This window comes from Protopterus annectens, chromosome 8.part0 (assembly GCF_019279795.1).
Source record: "Protopterus annectens isolate FY-2018-M chromosome 8.part0, PAN1.0, whole genome shotgun sequence".
In the NCBI taxonomy this organism is placed as follows: domain Eukaryota; kingdom Metazoa; phylum Chordata; order Ceratodontiformes; family Protopteridae; genus Protopterus; species Protopterus annectens.
Genome location: NC_056741.1, coordinates 68,858,118 through 68,883,881, shown reverse-complemented (window position 1 = coordinate 68,883,881; position 25,764 = coordinate 68,858,118). Strand labels below are relative to the sequence as shown.

Here is a 25,764-nt window from a genome sequence, read left to right as displayed (position 1 = left end):
AGAAAAAGTCAATATATGGAATGTACAGACCGACATCAAGTAAATAACTCAAACTGGGTGAAAGAAGGAGGAGGCGCAGTGAAAGACCGAGAAGGGAGAGAGTGAATACTAGAATAATCGATTAAGGATGGTTTAGGAAGTGATGTAACATATGTCTAGTGAGGAGAAATTTGGAAGGGATAGTTGAGAAGACTAAATATGGTAGAAAGTTATGTTAGGAGAGGGATGCTCACAGGCAGAACCAAGGAATTTAGAATTGGGGAATAAACAGGCCAGTCACAAGTGGAGTCCCTCAGGGGTTAGTCCTTGGACCTCTCCTTTTTGGCATTTACTTCTCAGAAGTCAAGGCCAATGTCAGTGGTCTCCGGCTGACTAAATTTGCAGATGATTTCAAATTAGGAGCTGTCATTGAATCTCACACTGACACAAATGTTCTCCAGGAGGGACTGACACAGGCAAACAACTGGTGTCAGAGCCATAGACTAAAACTAAATGCTAAGGAATGCATAATAGTATCCTTTGGGAAGTAATCCATCCCTGGTAACTATCATAGGTTCATAGGTGTTTACTAGGCTAACTACCACAAGAGCCTTTTTAAGCCTAGCCATGCATCCCAAATCTCTGACAAGTTCTGATACCCTTGATAAGTGTTAGCATGGGCCTGAGCGATGAACCATTTACAGGTTACCTGTTTGCATTAGAGACATTAGGTGCCAAACCAGGGATGAATATCCGGTTTCCCTTCCAATTGTCCAAGTTGCACTTAAATTGGGTTAGGGAGTAGCTCTGCTTCACATGGATGGGGAGCTTGTAATCTCTTTTGTAACCTTTGTTTTGGTATTGGCCCAATGGACTATCCTGGTAAACCAACTGCTAATAAATAAATAAAATAAATAATTGTTCCACAGACGGGGTAGTCTCTGGGATACATACCTATCTTTCCAGCAGGTCCTATTTATATCAGAGGCAAGGTTTAAGTCTTTATAATGGGAAATTCTGCTGCTGTTTATTTTGTGGATATGCAGGAGATCCATCAGAGTGGGGTCTGACAATGCCCTATATGCCAGCCATTAATCTCCCCTCAAAAGCCTGTAGGAAACAGGATACAACGATAGGGCCTTGAGGCGGTCAGCATAGGACATATTACTTACACCCTGTATTCTTTTAGTGAGGAACCTTTATGGACATTCCAGTTGTTGGATATACCTGGTTAGGTACATACCAAAGGGGGCATTGTACTCAATGATAGGTCTGATGAATGCCGAATATAGTGGAACAATGACTTCCTTGGACTTAGATGCCATATCTTTGTTTATAAATTGTGCAACATGGAATGATTTCTTCACCACTATAGACACGTGATAATCAAAGGCTAGATTACTATCTATGTATGTCCCTAAGTCTCTGACTACTGCGTCAACTCTAAGGGGTGTGTTGCTGTGATAAAACGTGAAGACTGCCAGACCAGCTAGATAGAATTTTGTAAATAATTCTATGTCTTTGTAAATATTAATATGTCCACAGGCTTGTTTCACAAATGTAAAGAAAACTGTGTTATGTATTGAGCTTCAAAAATGTAACCACAGTGCACCCTGTCGGAAGAAAGCTGATAAGTAAAGAATTTATGACTGTATGTGATCTCAAGCTAGGAGACAGGATGTCTGGGCTAGTAAATTCTTTCTGTAGTTCTAAGACAGAGATAATTACTAGGTTTCACCTGTAAAATGTCTTTTATTGCTATGGCTTTGTAGCAGTTGTGTTAAGTTCTGTGAGCCTGGGAAACTTAAGCAGAAGTGTCAAGAATGATGTGATCTGAAATGACTCAGCAGTAAATTGTATTATCAATTTAAGACAGTCTCAGAGAGAAAAAGAATAGAGTTTTATATTTGTGTCTGAACCTGAACACATCAGCTCACCAGCACTTCTCATCTATATTTGCTTGCTCTGTAAGATATTTAGATCAGTGATTTCTCTTAGAGATAGAAATAGTAAGGTTAGTCCAGCTGTTTTCTATATTTATGTCAGACTATCCTACAATGTTTTAAAGCATTTCCTGTGATTTCTGAACTCTCCAATGTTATTGTGTTGAGTTAATAAGTATTGTCTTGCATTTTTATGATTTATTATTAAATATATTTAAACCTCTTAACTGTGGCTGTTTTGTGTAGAGATATTTAAGCTCTAAGAGCACTTGCATGTATTTGGCAATACTATATAAGCTACTCCTAAATAGCCTTTACGTCTCAGTCTCAAGTACTATTTGGATATCAGTAACATTGCACAGTAGACTTGGACACCCTTTGGTGAGGGCCTTTATAGTAGCTGATAAGAGTTGCTGGTGGCAGTGGATTACTACCTTATATCCTGGGCAGAAGGGAACATAGGTAGTGAACCTGTGCCAGCCTTCCCCAGGAGTGTCTGTGTGTCTGTATATAAATCAAATCTCAAAGTGTGTGTGTGTGTGTGTGTGTGTGTGTGTGTGTGTGTGTGTGTGTGTGTGTGTGTGTGTGTGTGTGTGTGTGTGTGTGTGTGTGTGTGTGTGTGTGTGTGTGTGTGTGTGTGTGTGTGTGTGTGTGTGTGTGTGTGTGTGAGTGTGTGGGTTACTTGGGCAGGGACACGAAGCACTGGTTGGACAGAGAGGATACTGGAGGTTTTGGCTACTTGGCTGAGATCTGAACCCTATAGCAGTGCCAGTGGGAAGTCTTATTAGGGATCTGGAGAGAAAGGGAGAAACCAGCCCACAGACTGACTGTGATAGCTGTGTGCTCTAAAGGGAAATTGTACTTTACTGTGTGTGTACGTGTTATCCTTCCCAATGTGCGCTTAAATTGTACTTTACTGTGTGTGCACTTGTTATCCTCCCAATGTGGATGTCCCTCATTAGTGCTAGTGGTGAGGATTAAGGCTCCTTGATTACTGGCCAGTGCACGGGGGCTCACATATTAATTGTTTGGCAGTGGTAGGTTATCCATATCACATATTAATTGTTTGGCAGTGGTGGGATATCCACATCACATATTAATTGTTTGGCAGTGGTGGGATATCCACATCACATATTAATTGTCTTGTAGTGGTGTGGGTAGAGTGAATTCCTGTAGCTTGTGTACAGTGATCACTGAAAGTGTTTTTGTAATCTAAATCAGCAACACAGCGAACATTCAGAGTTCAGATCACAATTGTTTTATTTCTTTTGTTAGCTTAGTTAGTCAGGGAGAGCAGGCAAGCATGTCAGCAGAGGAGTATGACAAGTTGATAAGGAGCCATTTGGCTGAGATGTGCCAGGCTAAAGGACTGGTGCATGGAAACCTGACTAAAGCAGGCATGATTGCAGCTTTAGTCACAGCTGTAGCAGAAAATAGAAATCAGGAGGATGATCAGACTGGCAATGGAGATGTACAACACTCAGAGAATGGACAGCTCAACCTTTCTACAGAGGACTTAAAAATCCATCTGGAGCTAAAGAGACTTGAGTTGGAGGCCAAGTGTTTGGAAATAAAAGCAGCAGAGAGAATGAGGTATGAGTGAGGAAAATGAGAAACTGCAATGCCTGGAAGCCGAGGAGAAGGAGAGGCAGAGGCAGCATGAAAAGGAGATGCTGACTCATCGCCAGAGTCATGGAGGTAATGGGAAAGGGAGTAACTGAACCCCAGAAGCAACAAATGTCAGTACATTTCTTCCATACTTTACAGAGGGGGATAATTTTGATAGTTTAATTCATATATTTGAGAGGGTATGTAAAAAGTATGATGTTGTCCAAATACTCTAGGTATGGTTCCTGACCCCCTTACTCCACGGTAAAGCTGTAACTATTTTGTCCAAACTGTCTGACAGTGATTTCTTAAATTATAATACTGTAAAGAAGCTTAGAGAAAAAAGTTTTGTGAGCATAGACGTGGGGCAGATGAAAGTGTTTGTGAATATGTTGCTAAACTGAGCACTTATTTCCATAGGTGGGTGAGTGGATGTCAGGTCACCACTTTTGAAGGGCTGGCAGACCTTTTGGTGAGGGAACAAGCCCTTAGCACTTTGCCTGAGAACATGAGGATCTGGTTAGCTGATAGACAATGCTCTACTGCAGATGAGATGGGGAAGAAGGGAGACGTATACCTAGCAAGCAGGGCATGCCTGCACAGGAAAGTTGAGTTACCTATGATTAAGATGTTTGTTTTTGTGTTATTTATTTTATTTTACACTTGTTGACTGGGATAGTCCGACTGGATATATGTCCATTTTCAGCGGAGGCCCGGGGAGAAAAGCTCCAGATAACACAGACAGAACATAACAGATATGAGTCAAATGTATTTACAAAGCCCTCTAGTAGGTACTCACAATATACATAGTGTGCAATAGTATACAAAAACAACAGGATGCAGCAAGCTATTATGAGCAAGAGATGCATACAATATTAATTTAAATAAGGCATTGAAGGTTAGTACAGGGACAAAGCCAGTGCTCTTTAAAATACTGTTTGAGACCTTTTTTGAAGAGACTTAAAGAAGGTTCAAGGGTAAGGTTACATGGAAGTGAATTCCAAGTTTTACCAATGACGTTGGCAAACAGGGAGTCACCGGCTTAGTTAATGACTTTGTGGGTTTGGACCAACAGTTTATTGGATGATCGTAGTTGCCTTGAATTACTGTATGGCTTTATGATATTTTTGAGTGCCAGAGTATTTTCAGGGTGGTACAGAATTTTGTGTGCTACAATAACCTGATTGAACAGAAGTAGGCTAGGCAGTTTTAGCCACCCAAGAAGACTGAGGTTTGGACAGTGATGTGTCCTGTATGTTGAGCCTATGGCAATCTGGCTGTAACAGTGAGAGCTGACTGAGTTCAGTTTTGCTCAAATTGGAGAGTATGGGGGAGGCATGGAGAGGGGTAGAGAGTAGGTGTGAGCGGGCGATTGCAGTCTTAGCTAATGGAGTTAGAAAATATTTGCTTCTATATAATGAGCCAAGCTTCTTATTAATGTTTTTTTATAGTTTTATTGATATTCAGATCAAATTTGAGATTATTGTCCACTATTACTCCTAAAAGCTTAGTATGGCTTAAGGGCTTGACTGGTGAGACACTAGTGTGTGATATATTATATGTGCTATGTTCTGCAGAGGATGTATTATGTGAAGCGTGCTTGTGTTTATGTTTGGGAGGTATGTGATGTTTAGGTAAGCTTCTGGTAAGGAACTCTGCATATGTAGGTTCATGTGTTGTTGGTTTAATAGGTGCAGGAGGGGAGGTGTGCATGCTGGCAACCTGCTTATCAGATGAACTGACTGATCAGCAATGAGAGAGCCTGGATTCCAGGTGCTTGATACAGATGGATGCATCTCTCACATAATGAATGTGTGTGGACTAGAAGTAGTGGGTTGCCAGTGTACGTGAGGCAATTGCTACATTGCCTCAGGATGCCCATGTTGACTGGGCTAAAGGACAGGAGAATTTGACAAAAAATACAAAAGGTCCAGAACGCAGCACGCAAGGCCGGAAACCAGGAAAGTAACACCAGAACAAATCTTTATTCACCACAAGTAAGTGCTTTCGTCTGGTGAGCATCACCAGACTTCTTCAGACAAAGTAAACTGTACAACATTAAACTTACATACCCACCAAAATTGAATCAATCAGTCAATTTAAAAAAACGCATTGCAATCAATTAAATGCTTTAAATGTTTTAAATGTACAAAGGGCTAGTGGGTAGGATCTGTGTTGGTATCTCAGGGGCTTCACTGAATGTATCACCTGTCAGTGAGGGACAGTCACGAGAACCCACCGATGGAGGAGCAGCAGAGTCTTAAGGGAAAATGTGCAGGCAGAAGTGTTTGTGTCTATAACTGCCAACAGCGCCCACTGCTGCTCGGCAGTGAGTGATGCACAAACAAGCACAAATGCAGTGCTTATGTAGCAAATGAGAGCAAACTGAATTAAAGCAGTGGCAATTCTTTTTATAATTTTATATTTTAATCATATTGTCCATAATTAAAATGAAGTTCAATTATTTTTTTTAAATATTATTTATTGAGTTTTTAAATACAAATTATGGCTTGAACTTTACAAAACATTTCAATAAAATTAACTTACAAAGCCTATTGTTTATGTTACAACAGTATAACTGTGCACTGTATTGGTGTGATTTTTAATATGTTCTTTTATACACGTATCGCTTTCTTTGTCTCTCTCTCTCTTTCTCTGTTGATCTGTCTTGTCTCTACATCTCTGTTTCCTCCTAAATTTCCTTTCTCAAAGCTTCTTGAAGGTACATATTAGAAAGTTTTGTACTTTTATGAAAAATACTATTGATTTAACTAGAATGAATACTTGAAGTAGAAACATTTTATATATTTTACAACTACTTTGTGTGGTTATGAGTTGCTTCCTGTATAACATGATTTCAGGTTACATACTTTTAAAAACCTTGCCTGAATGCTATTTCAAATACATGTTTTCCTTTTCACTCTCTCTCTGCCCCCAAAAGCGTCTGCAAAAACAGGAGACTAAGAATTTATTAAGTCGAGCAGAGGGTCAGCGTCCAGAAAACAAGACTAAGAATCGTTACAAGAACATTTTACCCTGTGAGTAAAAACAAAAAATGTTATTGTGTTTCATCATTAACTCATATGTTTCTCACCTTTCAACCATTGTTTGTATCTCACTGCCTGCCTCTCTTACCTGACTTTGTATATCACTAACTGCCTCTCTTACCTGACTTTGTATATCACTACCTGCCTCCCTTATATGTCTTTGTATCTCACTGCCTGCCTCTCTTACCTGACTTTGTATATCACTACCTGCCTCTCTTACCTGACTTTGTATATCACTACCTGCCTCCCTTATATGTCTTTGTGTCTCATTGCCTGCCTCTCTTACCTGACTTTGTATATCACTACCTGCCTCTCTTACCTGTCTTTGTATCTCACTGCCTGCCTCTCTTACCTGACTTTGTATATCACTACCTGCCTCTCTTAGCTGTCTTTGTATATCACTGCCTGCCTCTCTTACCTGTCTTTGCATCTCACTGCCTGCCTGTCTCACCTGCTTTGTATCTCACTGCTCGCCTCTGACATGTTTTTGTATCACACTGCCTGCCTCTCTTACTTGCGTCTCTGTCTGCATACAGCCATAAATACAGATCCATCTATATACTTCTCCCTGCTTTCCTGCCTGGCTATGACTTTTTACTATGCCTGTGTAGTGACTACTGCAGCTATATGCATATTTATCTAGTTATTTGCATGTTTATATATTGAACTCACTATTTATTTAGATAGTTTTCAGTCGTTATTATTCCTGATTTATTTACCCATCCTCTCTTATTTGAACTGATTTCCTGTCTGTCTGTCTGTCTCAGTCATATTTCTTCCTCCAACACTGATTTTCCTACAGACTAACTAGTGCTAACTGTTTTTAGTAGTAATATGTATCTTTTTTAGTATATCCGTATATCTCCTGACTTTATTTACCTGTTTTCTTTTTCCTTTTTTTAATTTCAGTTGATGAAACACGAGTCATCCTGAAGGACAGAGATCCCAATGTTCTTGGTTCAGATTACATTAACGCAAATTATGTTGAGGTAACAGTGCATTTTCCTCCATGAAATCTCATTATTTTGATAACATTTACCGTTTTTAAAGAAATATATTTCAAAAATGTTATGACAACACTGCAGCTGTATCTTATGTAGGTGCCAGTTCACTTTTTTGTGAGTGCAGACCCCTTTTATGTTGTTGATTTCCTTGCAGAGTGTGCCCCCCTTTCCTGTGATACATCACTGTAGCTTTTTTCCTGGTTCATGGTTCTCTTCCCTTATACAAGGAAGGAACGTCTTTCCAAAAACCTGCCTGGTATGAAGCAGAACCTAAATCACTGATAGTACCTACCCTGAATCTCCTTCCAGGCTTCTCCTGTCCCAAGCAATGCTGGGCAGTAAATGGTGCCAGGCAAACATTAAATCAGAAGTGAAGAAACTTTGGAGAATTGTAATGATTGGTGGTAGGGGGGCATTGAAGATATCATTGACAGGTTATAACTGTCTGTCTCATTTAAGGTGGGTTGTGGTTTGGGTGATGGTGTCAGGTTATCAAATATTTCTTAGTTCATTGTGCAACCAGACACAGTGTACTTTATCCTGTCCTATGAACCAGGAATCAGACAAGTACTTGACATGCAGATCTTCTCATCACCATGTAAGAGGCATAGCAACACGACTGCTCCATCCTGAAGCCACCTGACTGCTAGATCAGTCCATAAACTTTCAATGGTACACCCCGCGGCTGAATATCAGCAGCACCATATACACCAGTAACCCTCAAACCTATTATTAAGATGAGATTCCCTGATAAAGAATCAAGAAAAGAGACTACGGAGTCCGCAAAGCAAAATGAAACCTCCTGGTACATGTACAAACAACAAAGCAGTTTAACCGAGGTATGCATTCAAGAAAAGAGACTACGGAGTCCGCAAAGCAAAATGAAACCTTCCGGTACATGTACAAACAATAAAGCAGTTTAACCGAGGTATGTGTTCAAGAAAAGAGACTACGGAGTCCGCAAAGCAAAATGAAACCTTCCGGTACATGTACAAACAATAAAGCAATTTAACCGAGGTATGCATTCAAACTGGGTGATTCTTCAAGTAAAACGTTTGATGAAGCACCCAGTACAACTAGTACAAAAACTTTATTCCACTTACTTGAATAAATGTTTCATTTCTTTGTACTTGGATTTAGTTTTGTTTGTTTACAGAAGTTTATTTTTAATATTCTTTTTTCTTGATGAGCCAAAATTTCTACATTAAAGAATGTCATTTTTTATGTGGAACCCCATTTAGACTGTTATGTTTCTTATAGACACACCCAAAAGTTAAAACAGAGCTGTAGCCTTTTGTCTTGATTTCTACACCTTTCAGAGAACATGCAGCAGCTGAAAACACTCATCACAGTTTAGAAAAGTTACATTTTCTGTTTTTGTGCTTTGTTTTAGAATCGGTTGTTTGGGGGTGGAAAGATGTATATTGCTACACAGGGCTGCCTTCTTGCCACTGTTAATGACTTCTGGCAAATGGTGTGGCAGGAGAACACACGGGTGATTATCATGACGACGATGGAAGTGGAGAAAGGTCGGGTAAGTTTATGACCTCAGCTGTCGTACCCTGCAGCATGCAGACCAGAGTGTAATCTGGGGAAATATTTTATGGCCTTTTTAATGATATACTCGCTTGCCTTTTGAATGATCACGTGAAAGAAAGTCACATTCTGCCTTTTTTATACAGAGGTACACAATTCCTTGGGAGATAAATTTTAATATGCTGCAGAAAATAAAATCAAAATATGTCATCTTAGCAGATGCAAGACATTTCCTACCTTCAAAATGCTGTTGTACTTTAGAATCCGTAGTGGAAAAAGGAAGAACTTGCATTTAATCATAAAAAAATGAAATCATACAGAGATTATGAGAATACGTGCATACAGTAAAAACTGGAGGAGGTACATCCATGTATGTAAAGGAAAGGATGAAAGCAATGGGACAAAAGAGGTAACGAGACAGTGAGGCACTTTGATGTCAACTCTGTGGAACAGGTGATGGCACATACCACTGCAGGTCACTGGTACAGACCCGTATAGTTCACTGACACAGACCACTATAGTTCACTGACACACACCACTACAGTTCACTGGTACAGCCCCCTATAGTTCACTGACACACACCACTACAGTTCACTGGTACAGCCCCCTATAGTTCACTGACACAGACCACTATAGTTCACTGACACAGACCACTTTATTTCAATGGCACAGACCATTATAGTTCACTGGTACAGACCCCTATAGCTCACTGACACAGACTACTATAGTTCAACGGCACAGACCATGGCACAGTCCACTACAGTTCACTGACACACACCACTATAGTTCAATGGCACAGACCACTACTTTATTTGGTCTAGAAAGTCAGCTCCACAAATGCAAATAGTTAATAAAATTACAGTTTATGGTCCACACATGGTGGTAATGCCTTTATTAATGCATTTAGTGGTGCAGAGTCCACATTTATTTATTTATTGATTTACACAGGCAGTGACAAATGGCCCAGATAAAACAATGGGACTGTGAGGCATAGATCTTACCAGTAAACCACAGTGCTGCCCCAGCAGTGGCTGGTTCACAGGTTCATATGTTTATACTAGACTAACGACTAACATGGTCTTTACAAGCCTAGCCGTGCAACCCAACCTAGTTTTGTGTCCGAGTTCCTTGAATGCCTACATAGTGGGATATGTTAGTAAAGATGTAGCTAAGGGTTATGTGGGGGGGGGGTATGTTTGCCAGGAATTAATTTACTCACTGTCAGCCTCTGGCCATCAAACACATCGAAGCCAACCAGGGCTGAATTTGTGATTTCTCATCCAATGATCAAGGTTTCTTTTGAACGGGGTCAGGGATGAACTCTTCACTTACATTGGGAGCTTAGTCCATTACATGGGGGGTCCTTTAAGACACATATTGGTTCCTCCAGCAGGTTCTATTTATGTTGCAGGCAAAGTTCAGCTCCTAGAATATAGTGTTTCTGGAGCTCTTTGTCTTGTCCATGTGCAAAAGACCCATCAGAGATGTATCTGAGGATGCCGTATATGCCAGGTATAAACTGACTCTCAGTAACCTGTAGGAGACTGAGGACAGAGCTAAGGCCTTAAGACAATCTGTGTAGGACATACATTCATACCCTCGATAATCCTGGTGAGGAACCTTTGAGAACGTTCTAGCTGTTGCAAATTTCTGGTTAGGTACATGCCAGAGGGGGCATTGTCCTCAGTGATGGGCCTGATAAGGTCTGAGTAGCATGGTATTAGAACTTTCTTGGACATGGATGCCATTCCCTTCCTTATGATTCAGGTGACACAGAATGGTGTTCTTACTACTGTGGCTATGTAATGGTCAAACACCAGATTACTGTCTACATTATGTCCCCAGATCCCTAACTATTAGGTCATCTCTTAGGGGTGTATATCGATGAAATAATTATCTTGGGCGGATGATTTCCCAATGGGTACTATAAGAAATTTCTGTGCCCTGAGTTTTAATACATGGCTTGTGCACCAGTCATTTGTTTGTGTTAGACCCTCTTGTAGGTTTTGTGTGGGGAATCTATGATAGCTCCCAATTTACAGACATGAACTTGGTAAGCCTGAAGCCTTTGACATTCGCCTTGGCTTCTGAGTGGGCCCAACTCAGGGTCCTGTGGTATTCAGCTGGTGACCAGTCTTGTGGTGGAGGTGGTCTCAATGTTTCTGACTTCTTGGGTCCTATCGGTAAGCCAGCTGACAATCCAGTGAGTTATTAGTGGATTTATGCCTAGTTATGAGAGTTTGCCAGCAATACCTGACTGGGGTATTGTATCAAACACCTTGGCCAAATCAAGGGAGGCAGTATGCACTTTGCTGATCATTTCCATGATAATTCTATTCATGACTTTGCATATTAGATATGTCAGACTCATTGTTTAATTCCTGGGGTCAGTTGATGGTTCACCTTTATGAAGAGTGATGACCACCATGGCCCTCTATTCACCTGGCACATAACCTGTTTTGGGGTTGTAGTTAACTGCCTTAAGTGGTTCTGCTGGGACATGTTTTAGCATATTTAGAAGGCAACTGGAGATATTGTCAGGGCCCAATGAAGCAGTGTTTTTGGCCTTAGCGAGCGCCTCCAGGACCTGCCCCCTGCTAATAGTTGGAGGGTATACTAGTAGGTATTTCATGGGGGAGGCAGGGGGATTAGGGGTAAAGTTTGAGCTGAATTTGTAAGCCAGCAAACTTGTTATTTCACTCTGTTCAGTGAAGGTAGCACCACTGACCAAGAGTTCCAGCACCCTGCTGTGGGCTGCCTTTAAGGTTATGGACATAGCTATGGAAGGCCTGGTGGTTATCTTTACCCTGTGTGGCTATCTTGAGCTCATAATTGGCCTTGTTGGACTTAATTAGCCCTCTTAGTTTCATGTTTAGTTTAATTAATAAGCACTTATTATGGGAGTTGCTTTTCCTGATTTTGGCCATGACTTTTTCTTTTTGTTATATAACGTATTAAAGTTAGGATTCCACCAGCAAGGTTTGTTTTGGGCTTACTTCTAGAATATACAGGAGCCTATATACAGCCATTTACATGGCTGTACACAGTCTCTGTGAACAATTCTGCATAGGTTGCTGTGAATTTGGGATTAGAAGGGGCATTGAATTTTGACAAAATATCACTTAATAGGATGTACTTTTGAATAGTTCGTAACTGTTACTGGGTTTGCTGTGGTTAGTGTTCTTACTACTGTGGCTACGTTTTTATTTTGAAGGAGACAGCATTGTAGTCTGACCTCACCAGTGAAGATATGACACTGGGGGCTGTGCGGTTTATTCTTTTAAAATATTCCTAATTAAGTTTAGTTCTCCTTTATCTTTACTGCTGACTCATCATCTTTCCCCAGATGCACTATGCCTTGTTCAAGTGCTTTTATATCACATTTCAGTGGGGCAGCACAGTGTTAAGGTTGAAAGGTTGCATTAGCATCAAAGTCCAAAAGTTGACATTATAATGCATTAGCCAGCATCCCAAAAGTAGTTACACTTAGCTTCATCGTGTAAATGTTCACTTTTATATTTAGCTTTGTCATGTAAATGTTCACTTTTATACTTAGCTTCATTGTGTAAATGTTCACTTTATTAAGGTTTGAAGGCCTGTAATGTTTAACTATTTTTAGCGTCATTTGGGAGGTTGTTCAATATTACAGGCTATGTTCGAAAGAAGGCTCTTTCACCAGGTGGCATTTTTGAACTACAGTTTAGCTAGTATGAGGTGTCTTGACTATTACTTAGAGAGTAGTTTACTTTATTAGTTAGTAGCACTGTTTTCAGTGTAGAATAATAACTGGAGGGGAGAATTTTTAAATGACTACAGCATGGAGAGAGACAGCATGGTTTGTAATGCAGAACTGCAGCTTTGTATTCATTTGTGACAGCTGCCTATGTGAAACATAGTGCGCCATGATTTACTGGCTTCCTCACTTAGTAAGTCATTTGCACAATACAGCTTGTCTGACAGAGCTGGCCATATTCAGAGCTATTCAAGAAAGAAATTTTCAAATGAGCTGTTGTCCAGTGCAGCCCAGAATCAAGTAGTCTCATTCCTGCACAGGCTGCTGGTAAGGCTAACTTACCCCAGGCAACACTGGTTCTTCTACCCTGCCATATAAATCTTGCTACAATCCCTTTGATTTTTATTAAAAATGTATTATCTCAGGACAATGGCAAAGCCTAAACACGTGTAAAACCTGGGGAAGTATCACCACCTTGAATGGAGAAACCCTTTGTGCAAAATAACTCCACCACAGGCCACTTCTGCAATAATATCTGACACTTGCTCAACACTTTACTGCACACTACTGTCATTATTTGCTGAATGTTAGAGAGCAAACAAATTCCTAAATAAATAGAGAAAACAGGAGGCCAACTCAGCTGACAACGTAAGGCAAAATGATAAAAAGCCAAAAATCAGTCATAGGCAAAAAGCCAATAGTCACCAAGTTCCACCAATGATATCAACGACAGCTTTTCAAACACCAATGAAATATTTTATTTCCTTTAATGAATACAGGCAAGCGCTTTCACCATAAAAGGCTTCCTCAGGCCATTAACAATAAAATAAAGGAAGGTCATATTTATAGAAAAAGCTCATGACATCACTTCCTTAATTAATACAAGATTCATTAAATAATTATTACTATACAAACATGGTACTAATTACATCAAGCAGATAAAATTTGCATATTCAATATATAAAATGAATTTTAAACATCATATAAAAATATATACTTAGTTATTTCCTAAGCTTTTTACCTTTTAAAATTGGTTTAATCGGGACCCTATCGTTCAAACCTGGTGGAGCATTTGCTCTCAACCTGATTATCCATTTTGTTTCATTTTGTTCCGTTTTATTCCATACATCACCCCTTATAATAGATGGCAAAAACTTTTGAATCACCATAAATTTAAAACAATGATCTGTAGAGGTTTCAATTATATGTTTAGACAATGCATTCTTAATAGATTTTATTCTTATATTATATAGGTGCTCCCTCACTCTATCCCTCACGCGTCTATCAGTTTTGCCCACGTAAACATATAGGGTCCCGATTAAACCAATCTTGTATTAATTAAGGAAGTGATGTCATGAGCTTTTTCTATAAATATGACCTTCCTTTATTTTATTGTTAATGGCCTGAAGAAGCCTTTTATGGTGAAAGCGCTTGCCTGTATTCATTAAAGGAAATAAAATATTTCGCTGGTGTTTGAAAAGCTGTCGTTGATATCGTTGGTGGAACTTAGTGACTATTGGCTTTTTGCCTATGACTGATTTTTGGCTTTTTATCATTTTGCCTTAAGTTGTCAGCTGAGTTGGCCTCCTGTTTTCTCTATTTATATACTGGCTATTTTCTGGAGGCTTGCGTGTGGAGCATTTGTTTTGCTTTTAGTTTTTATTACATTTGTCTTTTGCTCCGACGCAATGGCTGATGTTCCTGTTGAATTACCATATAAACTGGAAATAGAGAGAGAGCGTAAGAGATTTGAAATAATCATAGAAGGGTCGGAGAATCCGTTATTGGCGTATTATGTCACGGACCAGTCGACCGATGGAGATTCGAGTGAGTTTGGTTGTAGTGGTTTGTCACTATTGTTACAAGAAATGGAAATTGACATTATGAAGCTAAAACGATTACAGCTTCAAAGACAACATTTTGAGGTATGTATTGTGAGGAGAATTATTCCGAGAGGGCTACGAGTGCTAAAGATGCCGACAACAGGTATGACACATCCCGAACTGTTATATAAGTGGCAGCAAATAAATATTGAAACCAGCGTGCAATATATGCAGCTCATGAATGATTATTTCTCCGTTGAGGAGAATCAACTTAGGAATAGGATTCGTGAGCAACAGACGCATATTAACGAGACATTTCCGACAAACTGTTTTATAGACTTTTAGATAATGTATTTTTATTTGAGAAAAAACTGGTTGAACAGAAGCAAAGTAAAATAAGAAGGGACACTATCAATTTTAAAAAGGGCCAAGTCTTTACTTGGCCCAAAGATAACTTCATAAACCAGAACCAGAGCCAAGTGAAAACGATAAAGACTTGAAATATAAGTGAGAATGATGGTTGTAGACAGAGTAAGAACTCTGTTGGTAAAAATGCAGTAAGAAGAAATGTTAACCATAATATTTTAATTAATAATGAATCTGAGAATGTGAATAATGATGTTGTTAACGATGATGTTAATAATGTGATTGTAGCTACAGCTGAAATACATCAGGAGGATGCAAATATAATAACTGAATTGGGAGATATAGAAGTTCTAACAACAGGTAGAACTGAAAATATGGGTTTGAACATAAATAGTAAGATTTCAGAGGTTAATAGTAATAAATGTGAGGTTGTTAGAAAGAAGACACCAATTTTTAGTAGAGATGGCATGAATGTTAATAGAGAGATGGCCTCTTTCCCCATTTCCAAGATTCGGAAGGGTGGGAGGGATCGCTCTATGAGCAGAGGGAGACAGAAGAGGTGGTTAACAGAGGAGGAGGTTATAGGACCCACGCTGAAAAAAATGTGGGAAAAAGTAGTACCACATTAATTTGGAATATTTCTAAAAAGGTCTTGACTAAAAATGAAAGTTTATTATTAGAAAAAGGATTATCATTCATACCCTCTGCAAAGAGTGATATCACTGATTCTGTATTATATTTAAAACTATTTGTAAGAAATCTTCAACTGAAGTTAGATTATGGTAACAGTAATATAGGATATGTGAATACACTTAGGAAACCTAGTACCTATGTTCCTAATATGCACCCACTTATTGAAGCATACTCTAAACTTGTTGAACAAGAATTGCATGACATTAATAAAAATAATAGGGACAGAAAATGGTATGGTAACTTATGTCCTGAAATGAGAAAAGCTTTGAAAAGTCTTAGAGAAGATTCTAGTATAGCTATTAGGCCCACAGATAAAGGCGGCCCTATTGTTATAATGGATACTGAGCAATATATATTAAGCATGAATAAGATGTTAAGTGATAAAAAATTTTATCAAAAGATTAATACTGCACGAGTTGATGAAATTATTGATGAAGTATCTAGCTTTCTTTACAACAGCCATGATTTAGGTATGATAGGTGATGATTTATATAGATTTTGTTTAATTGATGAACCTCTAATACCATGTATTCAAGGGTTACCAAAAATACACAAAGATCAGAGTAACCCACCTATGAGACCAATTGGTTCGGGACACGAAACAATTTTTGACCATGTTGTATGATGTAATGAAAGATATACCAGAAACGTATAAATTTTGGATGGTAACTATGGATGTACAGTCACTATTCACTCAGATTCCAAATAAGGAAGGAATTGAGAGTGTTTGTAGGTGCTTGAAAAAACACCAGAATTTAACTAGAACTGAAATTGATGCCATTTGTGAACTGATGAATGTGGTATTGAGTTACAATATTTTCACCTTTGACAACCAGATATTTCATCAAAAGGATGGCGTAGCAATGGGCACATCTTGTGCCAACAGCTACGCCAACCTTGTCATGGTCGATTGGGAAATTGAACAACTATTTAATTTAGATAGTTATAAGCGGAACGTATGTTTTTACGTCCGCTTTGTAGACGATTTGCTCTTTATTTGGAGATCTGAATTTTCAGAATGAGAAACAGTTTTTCATCAAGTAAACTCTTTAACTCATTATTTAAAGTTTACTATGTCAGCGTCAGAAGAATACATCTCTTATTTAGATGTATATGTAGAGAGATTACCCAGTGGCCTGCTCAATACAGGTGTGCATAGCAAATCTTGTTACAGAAATTCTCTGTTACATAGATCGAGTATGCACCCAAATTTTATATTTAGGAACATCATAAAAGGACAGGCTATGAGGGCATCAAGAATGAATCCCACAGATCAAGGGTATAGAGAAGAGATGGATAAGTTGAAAAAACAATTATTAGAAAGAGCGTATACTTTAGAGGAGATTGAACAAAATATGGTTACAGTGGATATGTTAAGGAAAAGTACAGCTTCCCCATATTTTGCAGATAAAGAAAATTATGAAGAAGGAAGTGTTGCAAAAGTTTATGAAGAGAAAGAAATAACTCAGATTAGTATGTATTACACTCAGGACACTAGAGACATTAGAGATGCGTACAAAAAGTTTTGGGACATTCTGAGAGTGGACCCAGAAATTAATAAAATATTAGGTGATGTCCCAAAGTTTGGATATAAGAATAGGACTAATTTACATAGGATACTTTGTAGTTATGGATGCATAGAATCACGTGCACATAATAAGAATCATTATGAATCTACAAAACCATGCCAGAGGTGTAACTTTTGCTCATATATTAATACTTTAGGATTTTTTATACATCCTGTCAGTAATCTACAATATAATTTTCTCCCTTCAGCTAATTGTAACTCTAAGCACGTAGCCTATTTAGCAACCTGCTGTGCATACCCTGCGTTTTACGTGGGCAAAACTGATAGACGCTTGAGGGATGGAGTGAGGGAGCACCTATATAATATAAGAATAAAATCTATTAAGAATGCATTGTCTAAACATATAATTGAAACCTCTACAGATCATTGTTTTAAATTTATGGTGATTCAAAAGTTTTTGCCATCTATTAGAAGGGGTGATGTATGGAATAAAACGGAACAAAATGAAACAAAATGGATAATCAGGTTGAGAGCAGATGCTCCACCAGGTTTGAACGATAGGGTCCCGATTAAACCAATTTTAAAAGGTAAAAAGCTTAGGAAATAACTAAGTATATATTTTTATATGATGTTTAAAATCCATTTTATATATTGAATATGCAAATTTTAGCTGCTTGATGTAATTAATACCATGTTTGTATAGTAATAATTATTTAATGAATCTTGTATTAATTAAGGAAGTGATGTCATGAGCTTTTTCTATAAATATGACCTTCCTTTATTTTATTGTTAATGGCCTGAGGAAGCCTTTTATGGTGAAAGCGCTTGCCTGTATTCATTAAAGGAAATAAAATATTTCGCTGGTGTTTGAAAAGCTGTCGTTGATATCGTTGGTGGAACTTAGTGACTATTGGCTTTTTGCCTATGACTGATTTTTGGCTTTTTATCATTTTGCCTTACGTTGTCAGCTGAGTTGGCCTCCTGTTTTCTCTATTTATATACTGGCTATTTTCTGGAGGCTTGCATGCGGAGCATTTGTTTTGCTTTTAGTTTTTATTAAATTCCTAAATAAACTGCTGTAAATCCTATAAATACATATATTGGTCTACAAATTCCTGTGGAAGTGTTATACTTTAGTATAATGTTCTAGTCTCAGTTAAATTTAATTTATATTCTGAAAGTTGACCAGATCTCTCAAACAGACTAAGCACCCTCACTAAATCATCTTGTGGATTTGTTATTAACAACAGATCATCAGCATATAACAAAACCTGAAAGTTCTCTTCCCCCTCCCCATTCTAGATTCCTTCAATGGGAATAAATGCAGCTTTTCCACTAATGTTTTAGATGTAGTGTTTAGAGTTCCTGGTCTTATATTAAACTCATCTAACAACTCTGTATTTACCTTTACCCTTGCAACATACCCACCATCAATACCTTCCATCTAAGATACACACATTACAAATCCCAGAGGAAACCCAAAGCCACTTTTATCTAGATGTACATTTCAAGTCACGCTTCTAGAAAATCCTCTGACCAGTATTGACCAATATATTCCAGTATTGCCATTAGTATTGTATAACCTTGATTCACTACTGAAATAGGTCTATATGACCCTGGGATCTTGGGACCTTTCCTTCTTTTGTTATCACACAAACCAGAGCTCCTTTCCATGAAACTATGACTTTCTTAGCTTCTAGCACTTTATCAGCATACATGTTGTTGTTTATCTTTCGGCTTTTCCCGGTAAGGGGTCGCCACAGCGGAACTCTGGTCCGCAAATGATTGGCAGTAGATTTTTATGAAATGCCAAGGTGCCAGCTCGACACCCAGCCTTCAATGAAGGCACACCCATTTACACACGCATGTCTTTCGAATGCTACCGAACCACGGGGAGGACATGCAGACTCCACACAGAAGGCACTCCCAAGCCAAGCCGAGAATTGAACGGCAGAACCTCTTGCTGTGAGGTAACAACGCTACCGCCGTACCACCGCAGCAGTATTTATCAGCGTACATAAACACTTTAATATCCTTCACCCTCATATCAATTACACATCTACTATGATCTCATCTGGTTCTGAAAACGTTTGAGTCCTGCTTCATAGATCCAGTCATTATTAATAGAGACATCAAATCATGAGGCTCTTGGTCACTTTGGAAGGGTTATCTTGTCCATAACTTCCTCCCTTCTCCTTGATAACCTTGTGTCCTCTGACTTCCTTGAATATAATTCCATATAAAAACTTAAATATCATGCATGCCCTTGCTGGAGACAGAACCACGTCTCCCCATAGTGCAGAATGTTCACCAGAGACTCAGTGCACTGATCTCTCCTGACTTAAATGAAGAGCCATGTGTCTTTATATCTTTTGGAAATATCTGCATCTGTTTATTTCAATGATCTCAACATAAAATCCACTTTGGCTGTGATAATTTTAGCCTTTTCCTCCGGAGTTTGTCCTGTCAGCTTACTCACTGTCAAACTAAATTGTGACAATAACAAACTAGGAAAACAACAAAATAAAGAAAAGCAACCAAAGGAAATCACAGCATGAAGTTTTAACGTGTTCATCCATTTATTGTAATATAATATAAAACCGTGTAGAACCACGATCCTTGGGTTGCTTTTTATTATTTTCCTAGGTCGCTCACGTCTCACCTCTCCTAGTATGTAGCTCCTACAATTCACATAATCAGATTTGCCATGACTCCCACACGAACACGTTATTTTCTCTGATCTTCCTGTTGCATTGCTGCATTCCTGACCTCAGTGACCCTTTAGATAGCTCCGACCAGCCCAATATCACTCTGTACCCAAACCTTTCATTACCCCCTTAACAAGTAGCCACATGGCACAGAGAATGTCTCTGGGATTCTGGACTGGTTAAACATCTCAAAGACAGACCCTTCCTTTTCTTTCAAGTCAAGCAATAGCATTCCTAGCTGCTCTGTTTACATTTCTCTGGTCTCTTTATTAGTGAATACTTTACATACTTAACATTCCGGATGACCTTGACACTGCTAGCCTGCTGTTGCTAGTTATTCCAGTTCATTTCCCTACAATTTGTTATTTTTTTCTTTCTTCTTCGATGACCACTTTCCTTTGCCCACATGGTCCTCACTTTAAATGACTTGCTAGCTGGGCTTTCTCTCTTTGGTTTAACCTCTCATGGAAGACTGGAAAAGGAGCCAACGATTTTCTAATCCACTTTAGTGTTCGTTTGGTGACTGATCTTCCTCTCTGCGATTATTTTGTCTCTGCACTCAAGATTTATTACTTTTTCAGCACCATCTCAGACTAGGGAAATCTATGCTCTTATTGGGAAAAAAGCACCTTAAATAAGCAGAATAAATCAATTTAAATTAAAGATGAGGTCTGAATTACTACACAGTAAGAACTAATTTGTTTGTTTTTTTTTTTGTCTCTCCGTAGTACAATCTTACTCTTAAAATATTCAGACATCGTTATAATAAAGTCTTTTGCCAGAAGCCTAAAGTAATCAAATGACTCTTTCCTTTTATGTAGAAGTATCTCACTCTATCACTTGATTTGGGTTTTTCAAAGCTGATGGTGGGTCAGGCATAAAAATCCTGTGTACTCTCTCAATGCTCACTTGCTTTTCTGAAATATCTGTCGAGGAGTACAGCAGCTTTTTACAAGGGAGGGACCCTTTGCTTCCGTTTACACCAGGAGACCCTTTAATCATAAAAGTTTTCTACAAGTCTCGTCTTCCATTTCTGTGGCTTGGGACACTAGAATTTCTAATTCAACTGGAAATCTGTTGGTAGAATACTTACCTGCTTCATATGTCACATTGCAGGCAAGAAACTACATCCTAATGTGCATTTAATTTTTTTTTTTTGCATTACCTTCAGTCTTGTCTGCTACTTTGACATATCCACCCTGATTATTTACAATCTGTGATAACTTCACCAGAGCCAGAGCCATAACCTCTAGTGACTGCTGGGCAGGTTTTCGCTCCAAATTCTTTTCAGACTAATCACAGCTTTGGAGGAGGTACCAGTGGGGAAGCCATCCCTCCCTCTTTTTGGCTCCAAATTATTTTCATGCCAATCACAGCTTTAGAGGAGTTACCAGTGATAAAGCCATCCTCCCCCCTTTTTGGCTCCAAATTCTTTTCAGGCTAATCACAGCTTTGGAGAAGGTACCAGCGGATAAGCCATCCCTCCCCCTTTTTTCATCCCTAATGCCACTGTTTTCTTCATTAAAATTTTCCCCAAAGAGCATTCCTTGCTGCAGACCAAAATGCACATACCACAGAAGTGCTACTTGTGGTTACTTTTTAATTTTATGTATGGTAGGTCAGGGAGTTTTTCCAATATATGACAGGTCAGGGAGTTTGTCCAATATATGACAGGTCAGGGAGTTTGTCCAATATATGACAGGCCAGGGAGTTTGTCCAATATATGACAGGTCAGGGAGTTTGTCCAATATATGATAGGTCAGGGAGTTTGCCAAATATTGCAACAACTAGCAGTTCACCGTAACCAGAAATCCTACTATTTTTTTATTTTTAAATTTGTTAATTCAATGAGATAGACATAACTCATAAAAATATTTATACAAAACTTTATATCAAAGTGTTGCATTAAAAATAGAATGAAGGAAGCACAGCCACTGAGATGATTGTCGTTGGTGCTTCTGTCTTTATTCAGTCTAAGACTTCATCAAAGTCTTAAGTTAAATAAATGATGAAAGTTCTTAATTATTGCCATTCCAGTGGCTGTTTTTCTTTTATCCAGTTTTTATTGTAGTTTCTATAATATATAGGATTTGGGCTTTAGAGTGTATCATTCGTTGGACAAAAAGGAATGCATTAGAAACAGTATTTTGTAGTACACTAACGATCATATTCTGCATATGAAAGAAAAAATACTATAAAAGCTCAGGTTTCATAATGAATCATAGCTTTGTGTTACTGAAAGTGACTACAAAACAGGGCTACTTACATTATGATTGAAGCTACATACAGCAAATTCAACCTGAACATACACAAGCCATCAAAAACGTCAACGATTGTTCAGATGACCAGCAAATGAAATAGTGAAATGCAACCTACAAAATATACAAGGCCCCAGCGTGTAATGACTACAGGAGTAAAGGAAAGAAATACAAAACGATGAACAGGAACTACAGCCTCTGGCTGGCGTAGTGTTTAAAGCATTAGATAGGTCAGCTCTGAGTATGTGGTTTGGGTCTTGGTGTGGTTTTATTCTACTGATACGGTGTCCAACCTATTTGATAAAAAGATCGCTGTGCCCTTTCTTCTAGCGTATTTATTGCTACTACTTTTCCACCTTATTTATTTGTTTTTATTCCTGGATAAAATGGATTGTCATCATTTACGTATTTTCTTGGTTACTTATACCTGCATTTCCCCACTTGCGCAGTTCTCTCTCATCGCTGTGTTTCATTTGCTGATAATTTGAAAAGTCATCAACTATGCTTTTCAATGGTTTGTGTATTATTAGGTTGGACTTACTCTATGCAGATTTGACCATAAGGTAGGTAACCATTGTCGCTCGTTTGGTCTGGATAAAACAGACAAACATTTGTGGGTTCTGTTCAAGCAGCTTTATTACACACAAACACATCAGAAATGATGCTTTGTAACTTAAATAAACTTATAAACACAATGACTACCACACTCATACATGTTAACACTAAGGCTGTTCTCTCAAAATGGCAGTGCTGCCTGCACATGCTCAGTATTTATATGCACGTGCTACATCTGGAAATGCTTCTGAAAGGTACATACATACCCACCCTCTGATCTACACCCTCCCTCTTTGAGAAGTAGTTCTTATATGAAATGACAGTATTCAATGATGTGCAATTTACAGAAATTATCTTTTGACATGCAATTATACAAAACTAATTATTTGGCATGCAATCATACAAAAATCAGACGCATATAAAACAATCATGTGCAGGTCGCTGTGTATTTTACACTAGGTCTGGAAATAAGACCTCATCATGTAACATAAAAGTCAGAATTGGATCTAGCAACGGGAAATGTCTTCAAGGAATGTTCAACTTTAGGGACAACGGGGACATCATCAGGAATAGGAAAGGATACTGAGACAAACGTGGATACTGAGACATGTTCTTAAGTAGAAACGTGGATACTGAGACATGTTCTTAGGTATAAACATGGATACTGAGACATGTTCTTAGGTATAAACATGGACACTGAGACATGTTCTTAGGTATAAACATGGATACTGAGACATGTTCTTAGGTATAAATGTGGATACTGAGACATGTTCTTAGGTATAAACGTGGATACTGAGACATGTTCTTAGGTATAAACATGGATACTGAGACATGTTCTTAGGTATAAACATGGATACTGAGACATGTTTTTAGGTATAAACGTGGATACTGAGACATGTTCTTAGGTATAAACATGGATATTGAGACATGTTCTTAGGTATAAACATGGATACTGAGACATGTTCTTAGGTATAAATGTGGATACTGAGACATGTTCTTAGGTATAAACGTGGATACTGAGACATGTTCTTAGGTATAAACATGGATACTGAGACATGTTCTTAGGTATAAACGTGGATACTGAGACATGTTCTTAGGTATAAACGTGGATACTGAGACATGTTCTTAGGTATAAACATGGATACTGAGACATGTTCTTAGGTATAAACATGGATACTGAGACATGTTCTTAGGTACTGAGACATGTTCTTAGGTATAAACGTGGATACTGAGACATGTTCTTAGGTATAAACGTGGATACTGAGACATGTTCTTAGGTATAAACGTGGATACTGATACATGTTCTTAGGTATGAACATGGATACTGAGACATGTTCTTAGGTATAAACATGGATACTGAGACATGTTCTTAGGTATAAACGTGGATACTGAGACATGTTCTTAGGTATAAACGTGGATACTGAGACATGTTCTTAGGTATAAACGTGGATACTGAGACATGTTCTTAGGTATAAAGTTGGATACTGAGACATGTTCTTAGGTATAAACGTGGATACTGAGACATGTTCTTAGGTATAAACGTGGCTACTGAGACATGTTCTTAGGTATAAACGTGGATACTGAGACATGTTCTTAGGTATAAACGTGGCTACTGAGACATGTTCTTAGGTATAAACATGGCTACTGAGACATGTTCTTAGGTATCAACCTGGCTACTGAGACATGTTCTTAGGTATAAACGTGGATACTGAGACATGTTCTTAGGAATAAACATGGATACTGAGACATGTTCTTAGGTATAAACGTGGATACTGAGACATGTTCTTAGGTATAAACATGGATACTGAGACACGTTCTTAGGTATAAACATGGATACTGAGACACGTTCTTAGGTATAAACGTGGATACTGAGACACGTTCTTAGGTATAAACATGGATACAGAGACATGTTCTTAGGTATAAACGTGGATACTGAGACATGTTCTTAGGTATAAACGTGGATACTGAGACATGTTCTTAGGTATAAATATGGATACGAGAAATGTTCTTAGGTATAAACGTGGATACTGAGACATATTCTTAGGTATAAACATGGATACTGAGACATGTTCTTAGGTATAAACATGGATACTGAGACATGTTCTTAGGTATAAACATAGATACTGAGACATGTTCTTAGGTATAAACATGGATACTGAGACATGTTCTTAGGTATAAACATGGATACTGAGACTTGTTCTTAGGTATAAACATGGATACTGAGACATGTTCTTAGATATAAACATTGATACTGAGACATGTTCTTAGGTATAAACATGGATACTGAGACAAGTTCTTAGGTATAAACATGGATACTGAGACATGTTCTTAGGTATAAACATGGATACTGAGACATGTTCTTAGGTATAAACATGGATACTGAGACATGTTCTTAGGTATAAACATGGATACTGAGACATGTTCTTAGGTATAAATGTGGATACTGAGACATGTTCTTAGTTATAAATATGGATACTGAGACATGTTCTTAGGTATAAACGTGGATACTGAGACATGTTCTTAGGTATAAATGTGGATACTGAGACATGTTCTTAGGTATAAACATGGATACTGAGACATGTTCTTAGGTATAAACATGGATACTGAGACATGTTCTTAGGTATAAACATGGATACTGAGACATGTTCTTAGGTATAAACATGGATACTGAGACATGTTCTTAGGTATAAACATGGATACTGAGACATGTTCTTAGGTATAAACATGGATACTGAGACATGTTCTTAGGTATAAACATGGATACTGAGACATGTTCTTAGGTATAAACATGGATACTGAGACATGTTCTTAGGTATAAACATGGATACTGAGACATGTTCTTAGGTATAAACATGGATACTGAGACATGTTCTTAGGTATAAATGTGGATACTGAGACATGTTCATAGTTATAAACATGGATACTGAGACATGTTCTTAGGTATAAACGTGGATACTGAGACATGTTCTTAGGTATAAACGTG

The 25,764-nt window shown here is 38.2% G+C and overlaps 1 protein-coding gene across 2 annotated transcripts in view; it reads left to right on the top strand.

Annotated features, from left to right (window-relative positions):
• PTPN6 (protein tyrosine phosphatase non-receptor type 6) overlaps window positions 1-25,764 on the top strand; it is a 1,172,112-nt gene that overhangs the window by 972,313 nt on the left and 174,035 nt on the right. For both annotated transcript variants that reach the window (XM_044079623.1, XM_044079624.1), the window contains exons 7-9: window positions 6,472-6,568; window positions 7,487-7,566; window positions 8,975-9,115. In XM_044079623.1, coding sequence (XP_043935558.1) covers window positions 6,472-6,568; window positions 7,487-7,566; window positions 8,975-9,115 — 318 coding nt within the window. The remainder of the gene's footprint in view (window positions 1-6,471; window positions 6,569-7,486; window positions 7,567-8,974; window positions 9,116-25,764) is intronic.